Genomic DNA, 17,069 nt, shown 5'->3' with positions numbered 1-17,069 from the left:
GTGACAAGGCTGGCAGAGTAGAACAGGCATGTCAGGACTGGCAGGAAACAGACTGACCGGGACAGGACTGGAAGAGATCAGACTGACAGGGACAGGACTGGCAGGGATCAGACTGGAGTGACAGGACTGACAGGGATCAGACTGACAGGGACAGGACTGGCAGGGATCAGACTGAGTGACAGGACTGGCAGGGATCAGACTGACAGGGAACAGGACTGGCAGGGATCAGACTGGAGTGACAGGACTGGCAGGGATCAGACTGGAGTAACAGGACTAACAGGATCAGACTGGAGTGACAGGACTGGCAGGATCAGACTGGAGTGACAGGACTGGCAGGATCAAACTGGAGTGACAGGACTAACAGGATCAGACTGGAGTGACAGGACTGGCAGGGATCAGACTGGAGTGGCAGGACTGACAGGGATCATACTAACAGGATCAGACTGGAGTGACAGGACTGACAGGATCAGACTGGCAGGGACAGGACTGGCAGGGATCAGACTGGAGTGACAGGACTGGCAGGATCAGACTGGAGTGACAGGACTGGCAGGATCAGACTGGAGTGACAGGACTAACAGGATCAGACTGGAGTGACAGGACTGGCAGGGATCAGACTGGAGTGGCAGGACTGACAGGGATCATACTAACAGGATCAGACTGGAGTGACAGGACTGACAGGATCAGACTGGCAGGGATCAGACTAACAGGGACAGGACAAACTGACAGGCAAGCAGGCAGTGTAGGCTGCCAGCACAGACTTAGCCAGGCAGGGAGCAGAGACAGCGTGCACAGATGCTGCAGCTGTGTGGGGCGATGCAACAGCACTGGTGGATTGAGAGTTCAGGGTTTAAATACCCTGACTCTCATGCCAATGCTGAAGCCACACCCACTGCTGCAAGAACTAGAGGAGACGGTGCATGCCTAGCAACTCGGGGACACCTAACTCGGAATTCCTCCAGGTCAATGTCCTGCCACCATTGAGGAGTCGGCGCTGGACTCTGGGATCGGTGAGTAATGAGCTGCATTACAGATGTGGAGATATTAGAGCTGGTGTGTAATAGAAATTAGGGAACACAGGAACCTCCTACCTCTTCGGGGAGACAAATCAGCAGCTCATTATACCCACATGTCATTATTAATCAGGGAGACATCTGAGGGTAATTTATATACTTTACTACACTTGTCCTTTTATTTTCTTCTCATTGGCTACACAATCAACACTTTAGGGCAGCAAGCAGCCTTCAGGTCACAGTAACCAGTGACAGTGACCTAAATCAATACAAGCATTAATAACATTGTAAAAGTTACATAAATAGTAATAGTCACCTTGGATTAAGATTTCCATCATTTCCGGGATTGTTCCCGATAAGGATATTGGCGCCAACCATGTAATCCCATAATTCCCTACTGCTAATGATGATGACTTTTGAGATCTTATAGGGCCACCGTAATTCCAGCCTCCACCAGGGGGACATATCATAGCGAGTGACGGCACAGGAGCCATCAAATAGGAGAGTGTTCAAGTTTCCATCAATGGCTTTGTTGGCAGTGCTCTGGGCATCGTCGTTAGAGGACTGATATGCTATACCATTAAGGGCAATATTTCCACCTGTATTCATAAAAAACAACCAGATAAACATTAATACATTGGGGAAACATTGATGTTAACTGCTTATATGGTAAATGGCTACAACACCTTAAAGGACAATTGTCAATCAGAACTTTTAATCTTTGCTGGAGAAGGTGTGAGAATAGGGGAATGATAGGGTACATTTGCTGGTATTGTCCAGTTCTCTCTCCTTTTTAGTTTTCAGTGATGCAAACCACTAGGAAAGTATGGGGGACTAAAAGAGACCAAAAAGCCCTCCTACACAAAAGCAATGTGATTTGCCTTCTTAAAACAGAAGGTACTTGCGATACGTGACCTTTTTGACGTGAACTCCTGAAACTAATATCCGAGGTGTTGAACATATCTGTGCCTCTTGATCCCATATTCATGCTGTTGGGTAAGGCAGTACCCTCTGCTTGTAAATTTGATAAAATATTGATTAATCGCATACATCGGCTCACCATTGCTTCTAATTGGAAGAAGGTGACATCTCCAAAAATGTTTGAAGTTAGGGTGAAGATTAACCAGCTGCCGCCCGCGTCACGCCAGTAGGCGTGGCCACGGCGGCAGCCCCAGGACCGCCTAACGCCGATTGGCGGAAGGTCCTGTTTAACAGAAATGCGGGCGATCGCGCGCGCATGCGCGCGCACATCGCCCGGCATGACTTGCGGCCCCCCTGTGTCTTCAGCCCGCCGGCCAATTAGCAGCGCCGGCGGGCTGCGATCATTCAAACAGCCCAATCCTTTGCGTATAATACACGTTGTTATGTAAACAACGTGTATTATACTGGCTGCCTCCTCCTCTCCTGGTCACAGCGCGCCCGGACCACCAGGAGAGAGGACGGCAGCCCTGCTCAATTAGACCCGCACATTTCCCTGCTCGATCCCCCACCCGATCGCCGCTGATCACCCCCACTACCCCCCTCACTGGCCCTGCCAAGGCGTCTGACTGAGGTCTGAGTGTCATCTGGTCGCCTGTCACAGCTCTGATCGAGGTCTGTGTGACATGTGAGTGGCATGTGAGTGACATCATTGCCTGTGCACAGTTTTTTGACTTCTGATTGATTGATTGATTGCATTGTGATTATTGATCATCTGTGATTGCCCTGTGTTTTCAATTGCTGTATACATTGGTTGGCATCTGACAGCGGCAGTGTGATTGATATCTGGTCGCCTGTCACAGCTCTGATCGAGGTCTGAGTGAGATCTATTGTCTGTGCACTGATTTGACATCTGATTGATTGATTGATTAGTGATTGGTATTTGATCATCTGTGATTGCCTGAGATTTCAATTGTTGTTTACATTGGTTGGCATCTGACAGCGGCGCTGTGATTGATATCTGGTCGCCTGTCACAGCTCTGATCGAGGTCTGAGTGAGATCTATTGTCTGTGCACTGATTTGACATCTGATTGATTGATTGATTAGTGATTGGTATTTGATCATCTGTGATTGCCTGAGATTTCAATTGTTGTTTACATTGGTTGGCATCTGACAGCGGCGCTGTGATTGATATCTGGTCGCCTGTCACAGCTCTGATCGAGGTCTGAGTGAGATCTATTGTCTGTGCACTGATTTGACATCTGATTGATTGATTGATTAGTGATTGGTATTTGATCATCTGTGATTGCCTGAGATTTCAATTGTTGTTTACATTGGTTGACATCTGACAGCGGCGCTGTGATTGATATCTGGTCGCCTGTCACAGCTCTGATCGAGGTCTGAGTGACATCTATTGTCTGTGCACTGATTTTTGACGATTGATTGATTGATTAGTGATTGGTATTTGATCATCTGATTGCCTGAGATTTCAATTGCCGTTTACATTGGTTGGCATCTGACAGTGGCACTGTGATTGATATCTGGTCGCCTGTCACAGCTCTGATCGAGGTCTGAGTGAGATCTGAGTGACATCTATTGTCTGTGTACTGATTTTTGACATCTGATTGATTGATTAGTGATTGGTTTTTGATCATCTGTGATTTCCCTGTGATTCCAATTGCTGTTTACATTTGTTGGAATCTGACAGCGGCACTGTGATTGATATCTGGTCGCCTGTCACAGCTCTGATCGAGGTCTGAGTGACATCTATTGCCTGTGCACTGTTTTTTTGGCCAGTGAGTTAGCTAGGCCCCTTTTGTTAGGTAGTTAGCGCCCAGCCCACTACACCGCAATCACTATAAGTCGCTGATTAGCGTCATCACTGTCGCTAATCTGCATTGGTACTATATAGTATCTGTAAGTGATCAGTACTGATCACAGTCAGATCTATAGAAGTACGTTAGGGTCACCTTAGAGTAGGCTCCACTAAAAACGCAGTGTTTGCCCGATCAGGTCTGATCGTTCTGCCGCACTTGCGTTCAGCCCTCCCCACCAAGTGAAAGAAATTTTTGTTTTCTGATCACTGCAAAAAAACACAATAGCTGCGACGCTATAAAGATCAGTTTTGATTTTTTTTTTTAAATCAAAACTGAGCGATCGCAGCTCTTTACTTAACAAATACTCCCATTTGCTAGACAGGTGCATTTTTTCCTGGGTGGTCTCAGAGGAATACCCCCTAAATTTAGCAGCCCAAAATGGCAAAAAAGATGTATTCCCTGCAAGAGGCCTACAGTATTATGGCCGAGTCGGGTGAGAGTGATTGGGACTTCTCATCCGATGAATCCGGCTCAGAATATGAACCTGTAGAGGACAGTGACTCTCTGACCGATAGTTCTGATGACGAGGTTGTGGTCCCTGCTAGCGCCAGGCGTTCCCGACCCCATGTCAGTGGACCACAGGTTGCGCAGGATCAACCTCAAGGCCAGCAGAGTGGTGCTAGCGCTGATCCAGATTTTGATGGTGAGGCATGCACCAACAGCGCAGCACATCCTGGACTTGAAGCCAGTACTGCCGTAGACCCTGGTGAAGTGGCGAGCACCAGCATGGCAGTTGAAACTGGTTCGGTGGTACGTGCAGTAAGACCCCAGTCGCAGCCACCAGAAACACGGGCCCGTAGTACCCCTAGGCTCCCAGAGGTGCTGGCAAACCCTCATTGGAAGTTCCCTAATTCCGCCGCACCCGTAGTGCCCCCTTTCACCGCCCAGTCTGGAGTCCAGGTGGAGACAGATCATCTAGGATCGGCCCTAGACGCTTTTCATCTGATCTTCACCGAGGATCTCTACGACTTAGTCGTGGCAGAGACCAACCGTAAGGCCACACAATTTATCACCGCCAATCCGAACAGCTCCCATGCCCAGCCTTTTCGGTGGAAACAGGTCACAGTTTTCGAATTTAAAATATTTTTGGGCCTTCTCCTTAACATGGGTCTAACTAAAAAAAATGTATTGCGGTCCTATTGGTCTACGCACCCAATACATCACATGCCCATGTACTCTGCTGCCATGTCCAGGTCACGTTTTGAGGACATCCTGCGCTTCCTGCACTTTAATGATGATACAACCTGTCATGAAAGAGGCCACGCTGACTATGACCGGCTCCACAAATTTCGGCCCCTCATAGACCACCTGTCATCCAAATTTGCAGATGCTTACACCCCTGAACAGAACATCTGTATAGACGAGTCCCTCGTACATTTTACCGGGCGCCTTGGCATTAAGCAGTACATCCCAACCAAGCGCGCCCGGTATGGGGTCAAGCTGTATAAGCTCTGTGAAAGGGCCACAGGCTATACATATCGCTTTAGGGTCTATGAGGGCAAAGACACAAAATTGGAGCCGGTCGGATGCCCTGACTACCTGGGGTGCAGTGGCAAGATTGTGTGGGACTTGGTGTCACCCTTATTCCACAAGGGGTACCATCTCTACGTGGACAACTACTACACAAGTGTGGCCCTCTATCAGCATTTGAAGATACTCGGAATTCCCTGCTGTGGCACCGTGCGGCCTAGTCGCCGGGGCTTCCCCCAATATCTCACTGCTACCCGACTTGCACGGGGGGAGAGGGCTGCCTTGTGTAATGACGACCTTCTTGCAGTGAAATGGAAGGACAAGAGGGACGTTTACCTTCTGTCGACCATTCACGGAGACACGACAGTCCAAATTCAGCGAGCAACTGAGGTTGTTGAGAAACCCCTCGCCGTCCACGACTATAATTTAAACATGGGAGGGGTGGACTTCAATGACCAGATGTTGGCTCCCTATTTAGTTTCCCGAAGGACCAGCCGCTGGTATAAGAAAGTGGCTATTTACTTGATTCAATTGGCAATGTACAACAGCTTTGTTCTCTACAGTAAGGCTGGGAGAACAGGATCCTTCCTTAAATTTCAGGAAGAGATCATTTCGGAACTCCTGTATCCAGGAGGGGCCGTGGCCAATCCCCCTAATGTAGTTAGCCGGCTACATGAAAGACACTATGCTTATGTCTTTCCGAGTACCCCAGGTCAACGCACCCCAAGAAAACATTGTCGTGTCTGTAAGAGGGATGGAATGAGGCGTGACACCACTTTTTATTGTCCCTACTGTCCTGACCAGCCTGCCCTATGCATAGGGGAGTGTTTTGAAAAGTTCCACGAACACATTCGCTATTGGAGTAGGGAACGTGAGACACAGTAGTAGTCTCTCAAGGCTCTTTCACACTGGAGCGATGTGTTGCAGCATATTGCCTAGCGAAAGTCCCACTTTGCGGTCCCCCCTTACGCCGGAAGTGGTTGACTTAAAGCTAGTGCATACCTACGCTACTGCGCGGCTCCTGTATGTGAAACCAGACATCTGCTTTTGAGAGACCCAAATACATTGGAGTGATGGTTGCAGCAAATTGCCTAGCGAAAGTCCCACTTTGCGGTCCCCCCTTACGCCGGAAGTGGTTGACTTAAAGCTAGTGCATACCTACGCTACTGCGCGACTCCTGTGTGTGAAACCAGACATCTGCTTTTGAGAGACCCAAATACACAGGGCTGCCAGAAACCTCTCCTTTCACTTGGGACAAAGTGCATAGTGTACTTTGCTACATCTCTGTGCGATTTGCGCTTTGCACACTGTCCCATGGGGAAGGAGAAGTTTGTCCTCGGAAGGTAAGTTAAAAACAAACAAAAAAAAAAACAGGTAAGCAAAAGTTCCAAATGTTATTGTTTGGTTAAAAAGGTTTAATAAAGTTTACGAATGTTAATGTTAATGAATTTCTTGCATTGCTGCTTGCTTGTTGTTTTTTTGTATGTTTTTTCTCTCTCTTTTTCCATCCTTTACCCTTCCAGGTGGACCGAGCGAACGACTGATCGACCAACCAGCTGCAGCACTGATGGTGCATCCTGACAGAAGCATTGCGCGTCTGTCAGATTACACACAAGTCGGTGCATGCAGCGCTGCAGGACGAGATTTCTCCTCCGCAGTAAGATACGTTTGTCAAGGCATATGAGCTGAGGGGTGGTGTTGGAGCTCCTATGCTTTGGCAAGCACTTTGTATCAAAACTGGCAAAGGTTTTTTTTCATCCACATCGATCGATGTGAATGGATTAATCTGGTTTGCCAGGGCATAGGAGCAAAGTGGGTTTGGAAAATTTTGTGGGCGGTGCTCCTATGTCCTGGCAAACGCCATGCCCCCCTCTTTTTTCACATATTTCGGCAGATATTTTTTCATCCACATTGATCAATGCGAATGTGAGAATCTTTGCCGTTCATTTTTCCTTTTATGGAGAAAAAAGTGCATCACCCGTATGCCCAATATAAGGAGTATAGCAGAAACTCCTAATACTGGCCATACATGTAATGATTGTGGAGACGCTAAAATGCCAGGACAGACCCCCACAAGTGACCCCATTTTAGAAAGAAGACACCCCAAGGTATTTGCTGAGGGGCATGGTGAGTTCATAGAAGATTTTATTTTTTGTCATAAGTTAGCAGAAATGGATTTTTTTATTTTTTTTCCCACAAAGTGTCATTTTCCGCTAACTTATGACAAAAAATAAAATTTTATATGAACTCAGTATGCCCCTCGTGGAATACCTTGGGGTCTCTTCTTTCCAAAATGGGGTCATTTCTGGGGTGTTTTACTGTCCTGGAATTGTTTGGTGGGGGCCTAAATTGTGAGCACCCTTGTAAAGCCTAAAGGTGCTCATTGGACTTTGGGCAAGTTTGCGCAGCTAGCCTGCAAAAAAAGTGTGACATATGTGGTATTGCCATTCTCATGAGTAGTAGTATAATGTGTTTTGGGGTGTCTTTCCACACATACCCATGCTGGGTTGGAGAAATATCTCTGTAAATGACAATTTAGTGTAAAAAAATGGAAAAAATTGTCATTTACAGAGATATTTCTCACACACAGGATTGGTTATGTGTGAAATACACCCCAAAACACATTATACTACTATTCCTGAGTACAGCGATACCACACGTGTGACACTTTTTTGCAGCCTAGCTGTGCAAAGGGGCCCAAAGTCCAATGAGTACCTTTAGAATTTCACAGGTCAATTTTAATTATTTGGTTTCCAGACTACTCCTCACAGTTTAGGGCCCCTAAAATGCCAAGGCAGTATAGGAACCCCACAAGTGACCCCATTTTGGAAAGAAGACACCCCAAGGTATTCCATGAGGGGTATGGTGAGTTCATAGAAGATTTTATTTTTTGTCACAAGTTAGTGGAAAATGACACTTTGTGAGAAAAAAACCTAAAAAATCCATTTCCACTAACTTGTGTCAAAAAATAAAATATTCTATGAACTCATCATACCCCTCATGGAATACCTTGGGGTGTCTTCTTTCCAAAATGGGATCACTTGTGGGGTTCCTATACTTCTCTGGCATTTTAGGGGCCCAAAACCGTGAGGTGTAGTCTGGAAAACAAATGAGTAAAATTGACCTGTGAAATCCTAAAGGTACTCATTAGACTGTGGGCCCCTTTGCACAGCTAGGCTGCAAGAAGGTGTCACACATGTGGTATCCCCGTACTCAGGAGAAGTAGTATAATGTGTTTTGGGGTGTCTTTTCACACATACCCATGCTGGGTGGGAGAAATATCTCTGTAAATGACAACTTTTTCCATTTTTTTACACACAATTGTCCATTTACAGAGATATTTCTCCCACCCAGCATGGGTATGTGTAAAAATACACCGCAAAACACATTATACTACTTCTCCTGAGTATGGGGATACCACATGTGTGGCACTTTTTTGCACCCTAACTGCGCTAAGGGGCCCAAAGTCCAATGAGTACCTTTAGGATTTCACAGGTCATTTTGAGAAATTTGGTTTCAAGACTACTCCTCGCGGTTTAGGGCCCCTAAAATGCCAGGACAGTATAGGAACCCCACAAATTACCCCATTTTAGGCAGAAGACACCCCAAGGTATTCAGTTAGGAGTATGGTGAGTTCATAGAAGATTTTATTTTTTTGTCACAAGTTAGCGGAAATTGATTTTTATTGTTTTTTTCACAAAGTGTCATTTTCCTCTAACTAGTGACAAAAAATAAAATCTTCTATGAACTCACCATACTCCTAACTGAATACCTTGGGGTGTCTTCTTTCTAAAATGTGGTCATTTGTGGGATTCCTATACTGTCCTGGCATTTTAGGGGCCCTAAACCGTGAGGAGTAGTCATGAAACGAAATTTCTCAAAATGACCTGTGAAATCATAAAGGTACTCATTGGACTTTGGGCCCCTTAGCGCAGTTAGGGTGCAAAAAAGTGCCACACATGTGGTATCGCTGTACTCGGGAGAAGTAGTATAATGTGTTTTGGGGTGTATTTTTACACATACCTATGCTGGGTGGGAGAAATATCTTTGTAAATGGACAGTTGTGTGTAAAAAAAATCTAAAAAATCTCATTTACAGAGATATTTCTCCCACCCAGCATGGGTATGTGTAAAAATACACCCCAAAACACATTATACTATTTCTCCTGAGTACGGCGATACCACATGTGTGACACTTTTTTTGCAGCCTAGGTGCGCTAAGGGGCCCAAAGTCCTATGAGCACCTTTAGGCTTTACAGGGGTGCTTACAATTTAGCACCCCCAAAATGCCAGGACAGTAAACACACCCCACAAATGACCCCATTTTGGAAAGTAGACATCCCAAAGTATTCAGAGAGGGGCATGGTGAGTCTGTGGCAGATTTCATTTTTTTTTGTCACAAGTTAGCAGAAATGGAAACTTTTTATTATTATTTTTTTTGTCCCAAAGTATCATTTTCCGCTAACTTGTGACAAAAAATAAAATCTTCTATGAACTCACCATGCCTCTTAGTGAATACTTTGGGATGTCTTCTTTCCAAAATGGGGTCATTTGGGGGGTATTTATACTATCCTGGAATTCTAGCCCCTCATGAAACATGACAGGGGGTCAGAAAAATCAGAGATGCTGGAAAATGGGAAAATTCACTTTTTGCACCATAGTTTGTAAACGCTATAACTTTTACCCAAACCAATAAATATAGGCTGAATGGGTTTTTTTTAATCAAAAACATGTTTGTCCACATTTTTCGTGCTGCATGTATACAGAAATTTTACTTTATTTGAAAAATGTCAGCACAGAAAGTTAAAAAAATCATTTTTTTGACAAAATTCATGTCTTTTTTGATGAATATAATAAAAAGTACAAATCGCAGCAGCAATTAAATAGCACCAAAAGAAAGCTGTATTAGTGACAAGAAAAGGAGGTAAAATTTGTTTGGGTGGTAAGTTGTATAACCGAGCAATAAACAGTTATAACTGCAGTGGTCTGAATTGTAAAAAATGGCCTGGTCTTTAGGGGGGTTTAGCACTGCAGTCTTCAAGTGGTTAATTGGAATGATGCCTCCGTAGAAGTGCCAACAGCGTGAAACAGCTGTAAGGCTATCAGTGCCCAGCACCCACCGCAACTTTTGCCTCACCTTGACTGGTATGCACATCCATTTTTTATGCATGTCACTTATGCACGATTTGTAAGAGATTGGAACCTATTGAATTGTTATATTAACCACTTGCCGACCGCACGCTTATACCGTGCGTCGGCAAAGTGGCAGCTGCAGGACCAGCGACGCAGTATTGCGTTGCCAGCTGCAGGCTGATTAATCAGGAAGCAGCCGCCCGTGCGAGCGGCTGCTTCCTGTCAATTCACGGCGGGGGGCTCCGTGAATAGCCTGCGGGCCGCCGATGGCGGCTCGCAGGCTAAATGTAAACACAAGCGGAAATAATCCGCTTTGTTTACATTGTACGGCGCTGCTGCGCAGCAGCGCCGTAAGGCAGATCGGCGATCCCCGGCCAATCAGCGGCCGGGGATCACCGCCATGTGACAGGAGACAGCCTGTCACTGGCTGCACAGGACGGATAGCGTCCTGTGCAGCCCGGCTTACCAGGGGGGGCCAGGTAGGAGAGGGAGAGGGAGGATTTCGCCGCAGAGGGGGGCTTTGAGGTGCCCCCCCCCCCCGCAACACCCGGCAGGCAGGAGCGATCAGACCCCCCCAGCACATCATCCCCCTAGTGGGGAAAAAGGGGGGCGATCTGGTCGCTCTGCCTGCACGCTGATCTGTGCTGAGGGCTGCAGAGCCCACCCAGCACAGATCAGTTAAAACAGCGCTGGTCCTTAAGGGGGGGTAAAGGGTGGGTCCTCAAGTGGTTAAAGCCACAGAAGCAATGATCCAGTGATCCAGTGATCCAAACCACTAGGAAAGTATAGGGGACTAAAAGTGACCAAAAAGCCCCCCCTCTTAGTGTCCAGGCCATTTTTTACAATTCAGACCACTGCAGCTATAACGGTTTATTGCTCGGTCATACAACCTACCACCCAAACAAATTTTGCCTCCTTTTCTTCTCACTAATACAGCTTTCTTTTGGTGCTATTTGATTTCTGCTGTGATTTTAGTTTGTATTATATTAATCAAAACAGACAGGAATTTTGTCAAAAAAATTATATTTTTAACTTTCTGTGGTAAAATTTTTCAAATTACGTAAAATGTCTATTTGAGTTTTGTTCAAATTTATTGTACTGCATGTCTTTAATAAAAAAAATCTAAGTGTATATTTATTGGTTTGGGTAAAAAGTTATAGTGTTTACAAACTATGGTACAAAAAAGTGAATTTGCACAGTTTGAAGCAGCTCTGACTTTTCTGAGCACCTGTCAGGTTTCTTGAGGAGCTAGAATGCCAGGTGTGAGGAAACGCAGAAAAGCCGCCGCGTGTGCCAAGAGCTAGGCGGCTGACTCCGCGTCCTACGCGGAGGTTTGCACGCGTCTGGTTGTGTGGTGGAACGCGGAAAAGCCGCCGCATGTCCTGACAGCAAAGATGCTGTTTGCATGCAGCAGCATGTGCTTGGTGTGGCTGGGTCTGTTAGTGCACCTAGGCAGATGGAGAGCTATGCTCGCGCGGGCCTGAATTCAGGACCTTTATACCTGCAGAGGAAGTGTCAGCTGATCAGGAAGGTCAGCTGATTCCTGCAGGACTCATGATTGGCTGAATGGTTCGGGCGGGGCAGCAGAGTCCAGCAACTATATATTCTGCTGCTTATTCAGTTGCTGGTTGTCTGGCGTTGCGATCACATACGTGGGAGCACCCAGATCCGTAGTCAGATCCGCAAGTGTGCCGGGACCAGCTGGAGCTGTAATCCTACACTTAGCTAGTTTCTCTTGATAGCTTAAAGTACTAGTTTGATTGTGATTATCTGTTATGACGTTTTGCCTGCCTGACTATCCTCCTGAACTCTGATCTTGTACCTCGATATTTCTGATACTCTGTTGCCGAACCCCGGCTCGTCCTTAAACTCTGCTTCTGCCTACTGATCTTGTACCTCGATATTTCTGATACCCTGTTGCCGAACCCTGCCTGTACCCGACTCCGCCTTTTGCCTCTTGATATTGTACTTTATCTGTCCGTGTGTGTACGACCTGGCTTGTCCGACCTCGAGAACCGACCTCACTGTTGGAGGCGGTTCCGCGTTCTATCAGTGACACTTCCTCCAGGGTGTTACTTTTAGACAATCCTTCCTACTCGCAGCCTGACTCCTCCCGTCTTGGAGAGTCCAGGTCTTCGGAAGGAATCCGTGCAGTATACCTTACTGCGCTGAGGCTTAGTCCTCAAAGTGTTACTGTTACACCAAACACTACATTCTACTCAGGTGAACAGAGGTTAGCTGGTATATCGGATTATCGGTGATACTGCAGGTCACTTATAATCTGGTATACATCTGTATTCCCAGTGATACTGCAGATCACCGGTAATCAGATCCTCTCTGTGCTTCACCGATCGTTACAGAACGCCAGACCCAAAAAACAGATGGACGCACGCGCTGACCCTCTGACTGTGCTTGCCACTTCGGTGGATAGCATCCATCAAGCACTGGGTCAGCACAAAGCCTTAATTGATGCCCTATCAGGCTCTGTGCAAACCCTTCAGACGTCAGTTGATTTGGTGCGATCCCCTACTAGTGATGACATACGAATGTCCGTACCTGATAAATTTTCCGGCCACAAGTCTGACTTTCGGAATTTTAAAAGTAGAGTGTTATCATATTTCGAGTTGAGACCCCGATCCTCAGGAACTGAGACCCAACGGGTCACATTTATTAAGACCTTGCTAACTGGTGACTCTCAGACCTGGGGGTACAATTTGCCTGCCGGTGACTTAGCCCTTACCTCGGTAGAGGAGTTCTTTAAAGCCATGGCAGTAATTTACGATGACCCTGACCTTGCTGCGACCTCTGAGCGGAAGCTTAAGCTTTTACGGCAAGGCAGGGGTCCAGTCGAAGATTACGCGGCCGAATTTCGTAGGTGGTCAGTTACGGCCAGGTTTGGCACTTATGCCCTGTTAGATTATTTCCTGTCTGGGTTGTCGGATGAAGTCTCTGACCTAATGTTAAGCCAACCCGAGCCCAAGACAGTCGACGAGGCCATCTCATCGGCCATTCGAATCGACCGTAGGCTACGCCATCAGAGACAGACTAGGGGCAGTCATCATGTCGGGTTGACTTCTTACGCAGTGCCTCCCGCTGCACCCCTAGTAACCCCGTCTCCTTCTGTCTCATCGTCTCCGATCTTGCCTCCACCTGAGCCGATGCAGATCGGTCGGTCTAAGCTGACCCAAGTGGAGAGAAGACGGAGAATGTCGGAACAACTATGTTTATACTGTGGTGAAAGGGGGCATAGGGTACGAGACTGTCCCATCAAGCCAAACAGAAATAAGCCGGGAAACGCTACCGCCTAGGAGTTGTAAGGGGTGACACCCTAGGCGCCCAGCTCACACCCCTAAAAAAAAGACGGTTGCTCCTCCCCTGTACGATTACCTGGGGGGACAAATCTGAAACCACGGAGGCCTTTATTGATTCAGGCTCCGCGGCTAATTTTATAAGCTCCGAGTTTGCAGAGAAGTTGGGCATTCCTCTCACCCCAGTAAAACCACCTATCCAGGTTACTGCCGTGGACGACTCCCCGTTACAAAGGGACCGTCCGCTGTCTCAGACACCAGAGGTGGAAGTCATTACTGGGGTACTGCATAGGGAGAGTTTAAGTTTTTTCGTGTTACATATGACTACCTCCACAATTGTCCTAGGTATGCCCTGGCTGCAGCTTCATTCACCACAGATTAGTTGGGCTACAGGACAATTAACCAGTTGGTCAGACTTCTGTTCCCAACAGTGCCTAGGGAAAGTGATATTAGGTCAGACCAAGGTTCATGTGGAGGGTGTTCCCGAGCAATACTCCGAATTCTCGGATGTATTCTGTCCCAAGGCTGCGGATAGGTTACCTCCTCATCGCCCTTTCGATTGCCCCATCGATCTCCGTGCCGGTTGTATGCCCCCTAGGGGTCACCTGTATAATTTGTCTGGACCAGAGAAAGTGGCTATGCAGGAGTACATCCGTGACAATCTAGCCAAGGGGTTCATTCGCCCCTCCCGGTCGCCTGCGGGGGCCGGTTTCTTTTTTGTTAAGAAAAAAGATGGAGGTCTTCGACCTTGCATCGATTACCGTGGCCTAAATAAAATCACGGTGAAGAATCGTTATCCGTTACCATTAATAGACGATTTATTCACGCAGGTCACAGACGCCAAGATCTTCTCAAAATTAGATCTGAGGGGTGCATACAACCTGATCCGCATTAGAGAGGGCGATGAATGGAAGACGGCCTTCAACACACCCGACGGGCATTACGAGTACTTAGTGATGCCCTTCGGGTTGTGCAATGCACCTGCCGTCTTCCAGGAATTAATCAACGAGGTATTCAGGGAGGTGTTGGGTAGATTTGTGCTTGTATACCTTGACGATATACTGATCTACTCCAACAACCTCTCCGAGCACAGGGTCCATGTCAAATTTGTGCTAAACAAACTGAGACAAAATATGCTGTACGCCAAGTTGGAAAAGTGTATTTTTGAAGTTACATCTGTCGCTTTTCTGGGGTACATAATCTCCATCTCGGGCCTGTCTATGGACCCTGCCAAGGTATCCGCTGTTCTGGAGTGGCCTCAGCCGGTGGGGTTAAAGTCTTTGCAACGTTTTTTGGGCTTTGCCAACTATTACAGAAGGTTCATAAAGGGGTACTCCACAGTTATTGCTCCTCTCACCAGTCTCACAAAGAAAGGGGCAGATACCACTCACTGGTCTCCTGAGGCCTTACAGGCATTTTCTACTTTGAAGGCGCTGTTCTGCGCAGCACCCATACTAAGACACGTGGACACTTCTTTCCCTTTTATTGTTGAGGTAGACGCCTCAGAAGTCGGGGTGGGGGCTGTGCTGTCTCAACGTTCAGGCCTACAGGGTAGATTGCACCCGCGTGCCTATTTTTCTCGGAGATTCTCTCCAGCAGAGAGAAACTACGATATAGGTAACAGGGAGCTCTTAGCCATTAAACTAGCCTTTGAAGAATGGCGTCATTGGTTAGAAGGAGCAGAGCATACAATCACGGTTTATACCGACCACAAGAATCTGGAATACATCGAGGGGGCTAAGAGGTTAAGCCCCCGTCAGGCTCGATGGTCCCTGTTTTTTTCGAGGTTCACATTTGTGATTACGTACACCCCGGGCAGTAAGAATACTAAGGCTGATGCACTGTCCAGGTGTTTTGAGCCAGAGACAGCACAGCCCTCCGTCCCTGAGACGATTGTTCCGTGAAGATTGGTGCTGGCTGCAACGGATACTTGGGAAGACTGGAAGGAGACATTGAGCCCCTTTCAGAAGGACATCCCAGAAGGGAAGCCTGAAGGGGTTATGTTCATTCCCTTGCCCTTCCGTCTCCAGATCCTAGAAATGTTCCACGCACATAAAAATGCTGGACATCCCGGAGCCGCCAGAACACAAGATCTTGTAGCCAGGTGTGCCTGGTGGCCCTCCCTGTCAGTTGATTGCAGGGAATTTGTTAGGGAATGTGCAATATGTGCTAAGAGTAAACCCTCCCGACTGGCACCTGTCGGTACCTTACAGCCTTTGCCCGCCCCGAGTGAGCCATGGACCCACTTGTCCATGGATTTCGTGGGTGAGCTCCCCAGGTCTGAAGGTATGTCGGTCATTTGGGTGGTAGTCGACCGCTTCAGCAAGATGGCCCATTTTGTGCCCTTGAAAGGACTCCCTTCGGCCCAGGAATTGGCCGACCTATTCATCATCCACATTTTCCGGCTGCATGGCATTCCGGAAAACATAGTGTCGGACTGGGGAGTCCAATTCATCTCTAGATTCTGGAGAGCATTTTGCCAGCCAAATGGGCATGAAGCTGTCTTTCTCGTCAGGCTACCACCCACAGACTAATGGGCAGACTGAACGAATTAATCAGTCTTTGGAGCAGTTCTTAAGATGTTATGTTGCGGAGGCACAGAATGACTGGGTAAAATTTCTGGCCTTCGCAGAGTTCGCTCAGAACAATTTGAAAAATTCGTCGTCTGGTTTTTCTCCGTTCCAGATTGTGACTGGGAGGTCGCCTAAATTCTCCCCCTTGCCAGTTGCCTCTTCTCCATTTCCAACCCTAGAGGCCTGGCAGAGGGCATTTAAAGACATCTGGGGGACGGTGAAGAGTAATCTGGAAAGGGCATTCCAGAGTCAAAAGGGTCAGGCTGACAAGAGACGCTCGTTGGAGTGGAAGTTCCAGCCAGGAGACTTGGTCTGGGTGTCCACACGTCACTTGACCCTGAGACAGCCCTCGGATAAACTGGGCCCCAGGTTTGTGGGTCCATTTTCAGTAGCTAAGAAGATCAACAACATTACTTATTCCATTGATCTTCCCGCTAGCATGCGTGGGGTAAGGTCCTTCCACGTATCCCTGCTTAAGCCAGCAGTCCATGTGGGTCCCACTCCTCCTCCTCCTGTGTTGGTAGATGACCAACCTGAGTACGAGATAGAAAAGATTTTAGATTCACGTATTGTACAAAACTCGGTACAATATCTCGTGCATTGGAAAGGGTATGGCATTGAGGAGAGACAATGGGTACCTGGGAACCGCATGCATGCGGATGAATTAAGGAAAGAGTTTCACGCTTTACATCCCGAGAAACCTGGTAGGAGTTGTCCGGAGTCCACTCCTCGGGGGGGGGGGGGGGGGGGCGGGGGTACTGTGAGGAAACGCGGAAAAGC

General features: G+C 47.4%; 1 protein-coding gene across 1 annotated transcript in view; it reads right to left on the bottom strand.

The window, feature by feature from the left end:
- The window catches only part of LOC137571167 (uncharacterized), a 249,160-nt gene that overhangs the window by 17,110 nt on the left and 214,981 nt on the right, over window positions 1-17,069 (bottom strand). The window contains exon 6 of the mRNA XM_068279965.1: window positions 1,327-1,609. Within this exon, the coding sequence (XP_068136066.1) occupies window positions 1,327-1,609 (283 nt within the window). The remainder of the gene's footprint in view (window positions 1-1,326; window positions 1,610-17,069) is intronic.

This window comes from Hyperolius riggenbachi, chromosome 4 (assembly GCF_040937935.1).
Source record: "Hyperolius riggenbachi isolate aHypRig1 chromosome 4, aHypRig1.pri, whole genome shotgun sequence".
Lineage (NCBI taxonomy): Eukaryota > Metazoa > Chordata > Amphibia > Anura > Hyperoliidae > Hyperolius > Hyperolius riggenbachi.
This window is presented reverse-complemented; position numbering and strand designations above follow the sequence as displayed.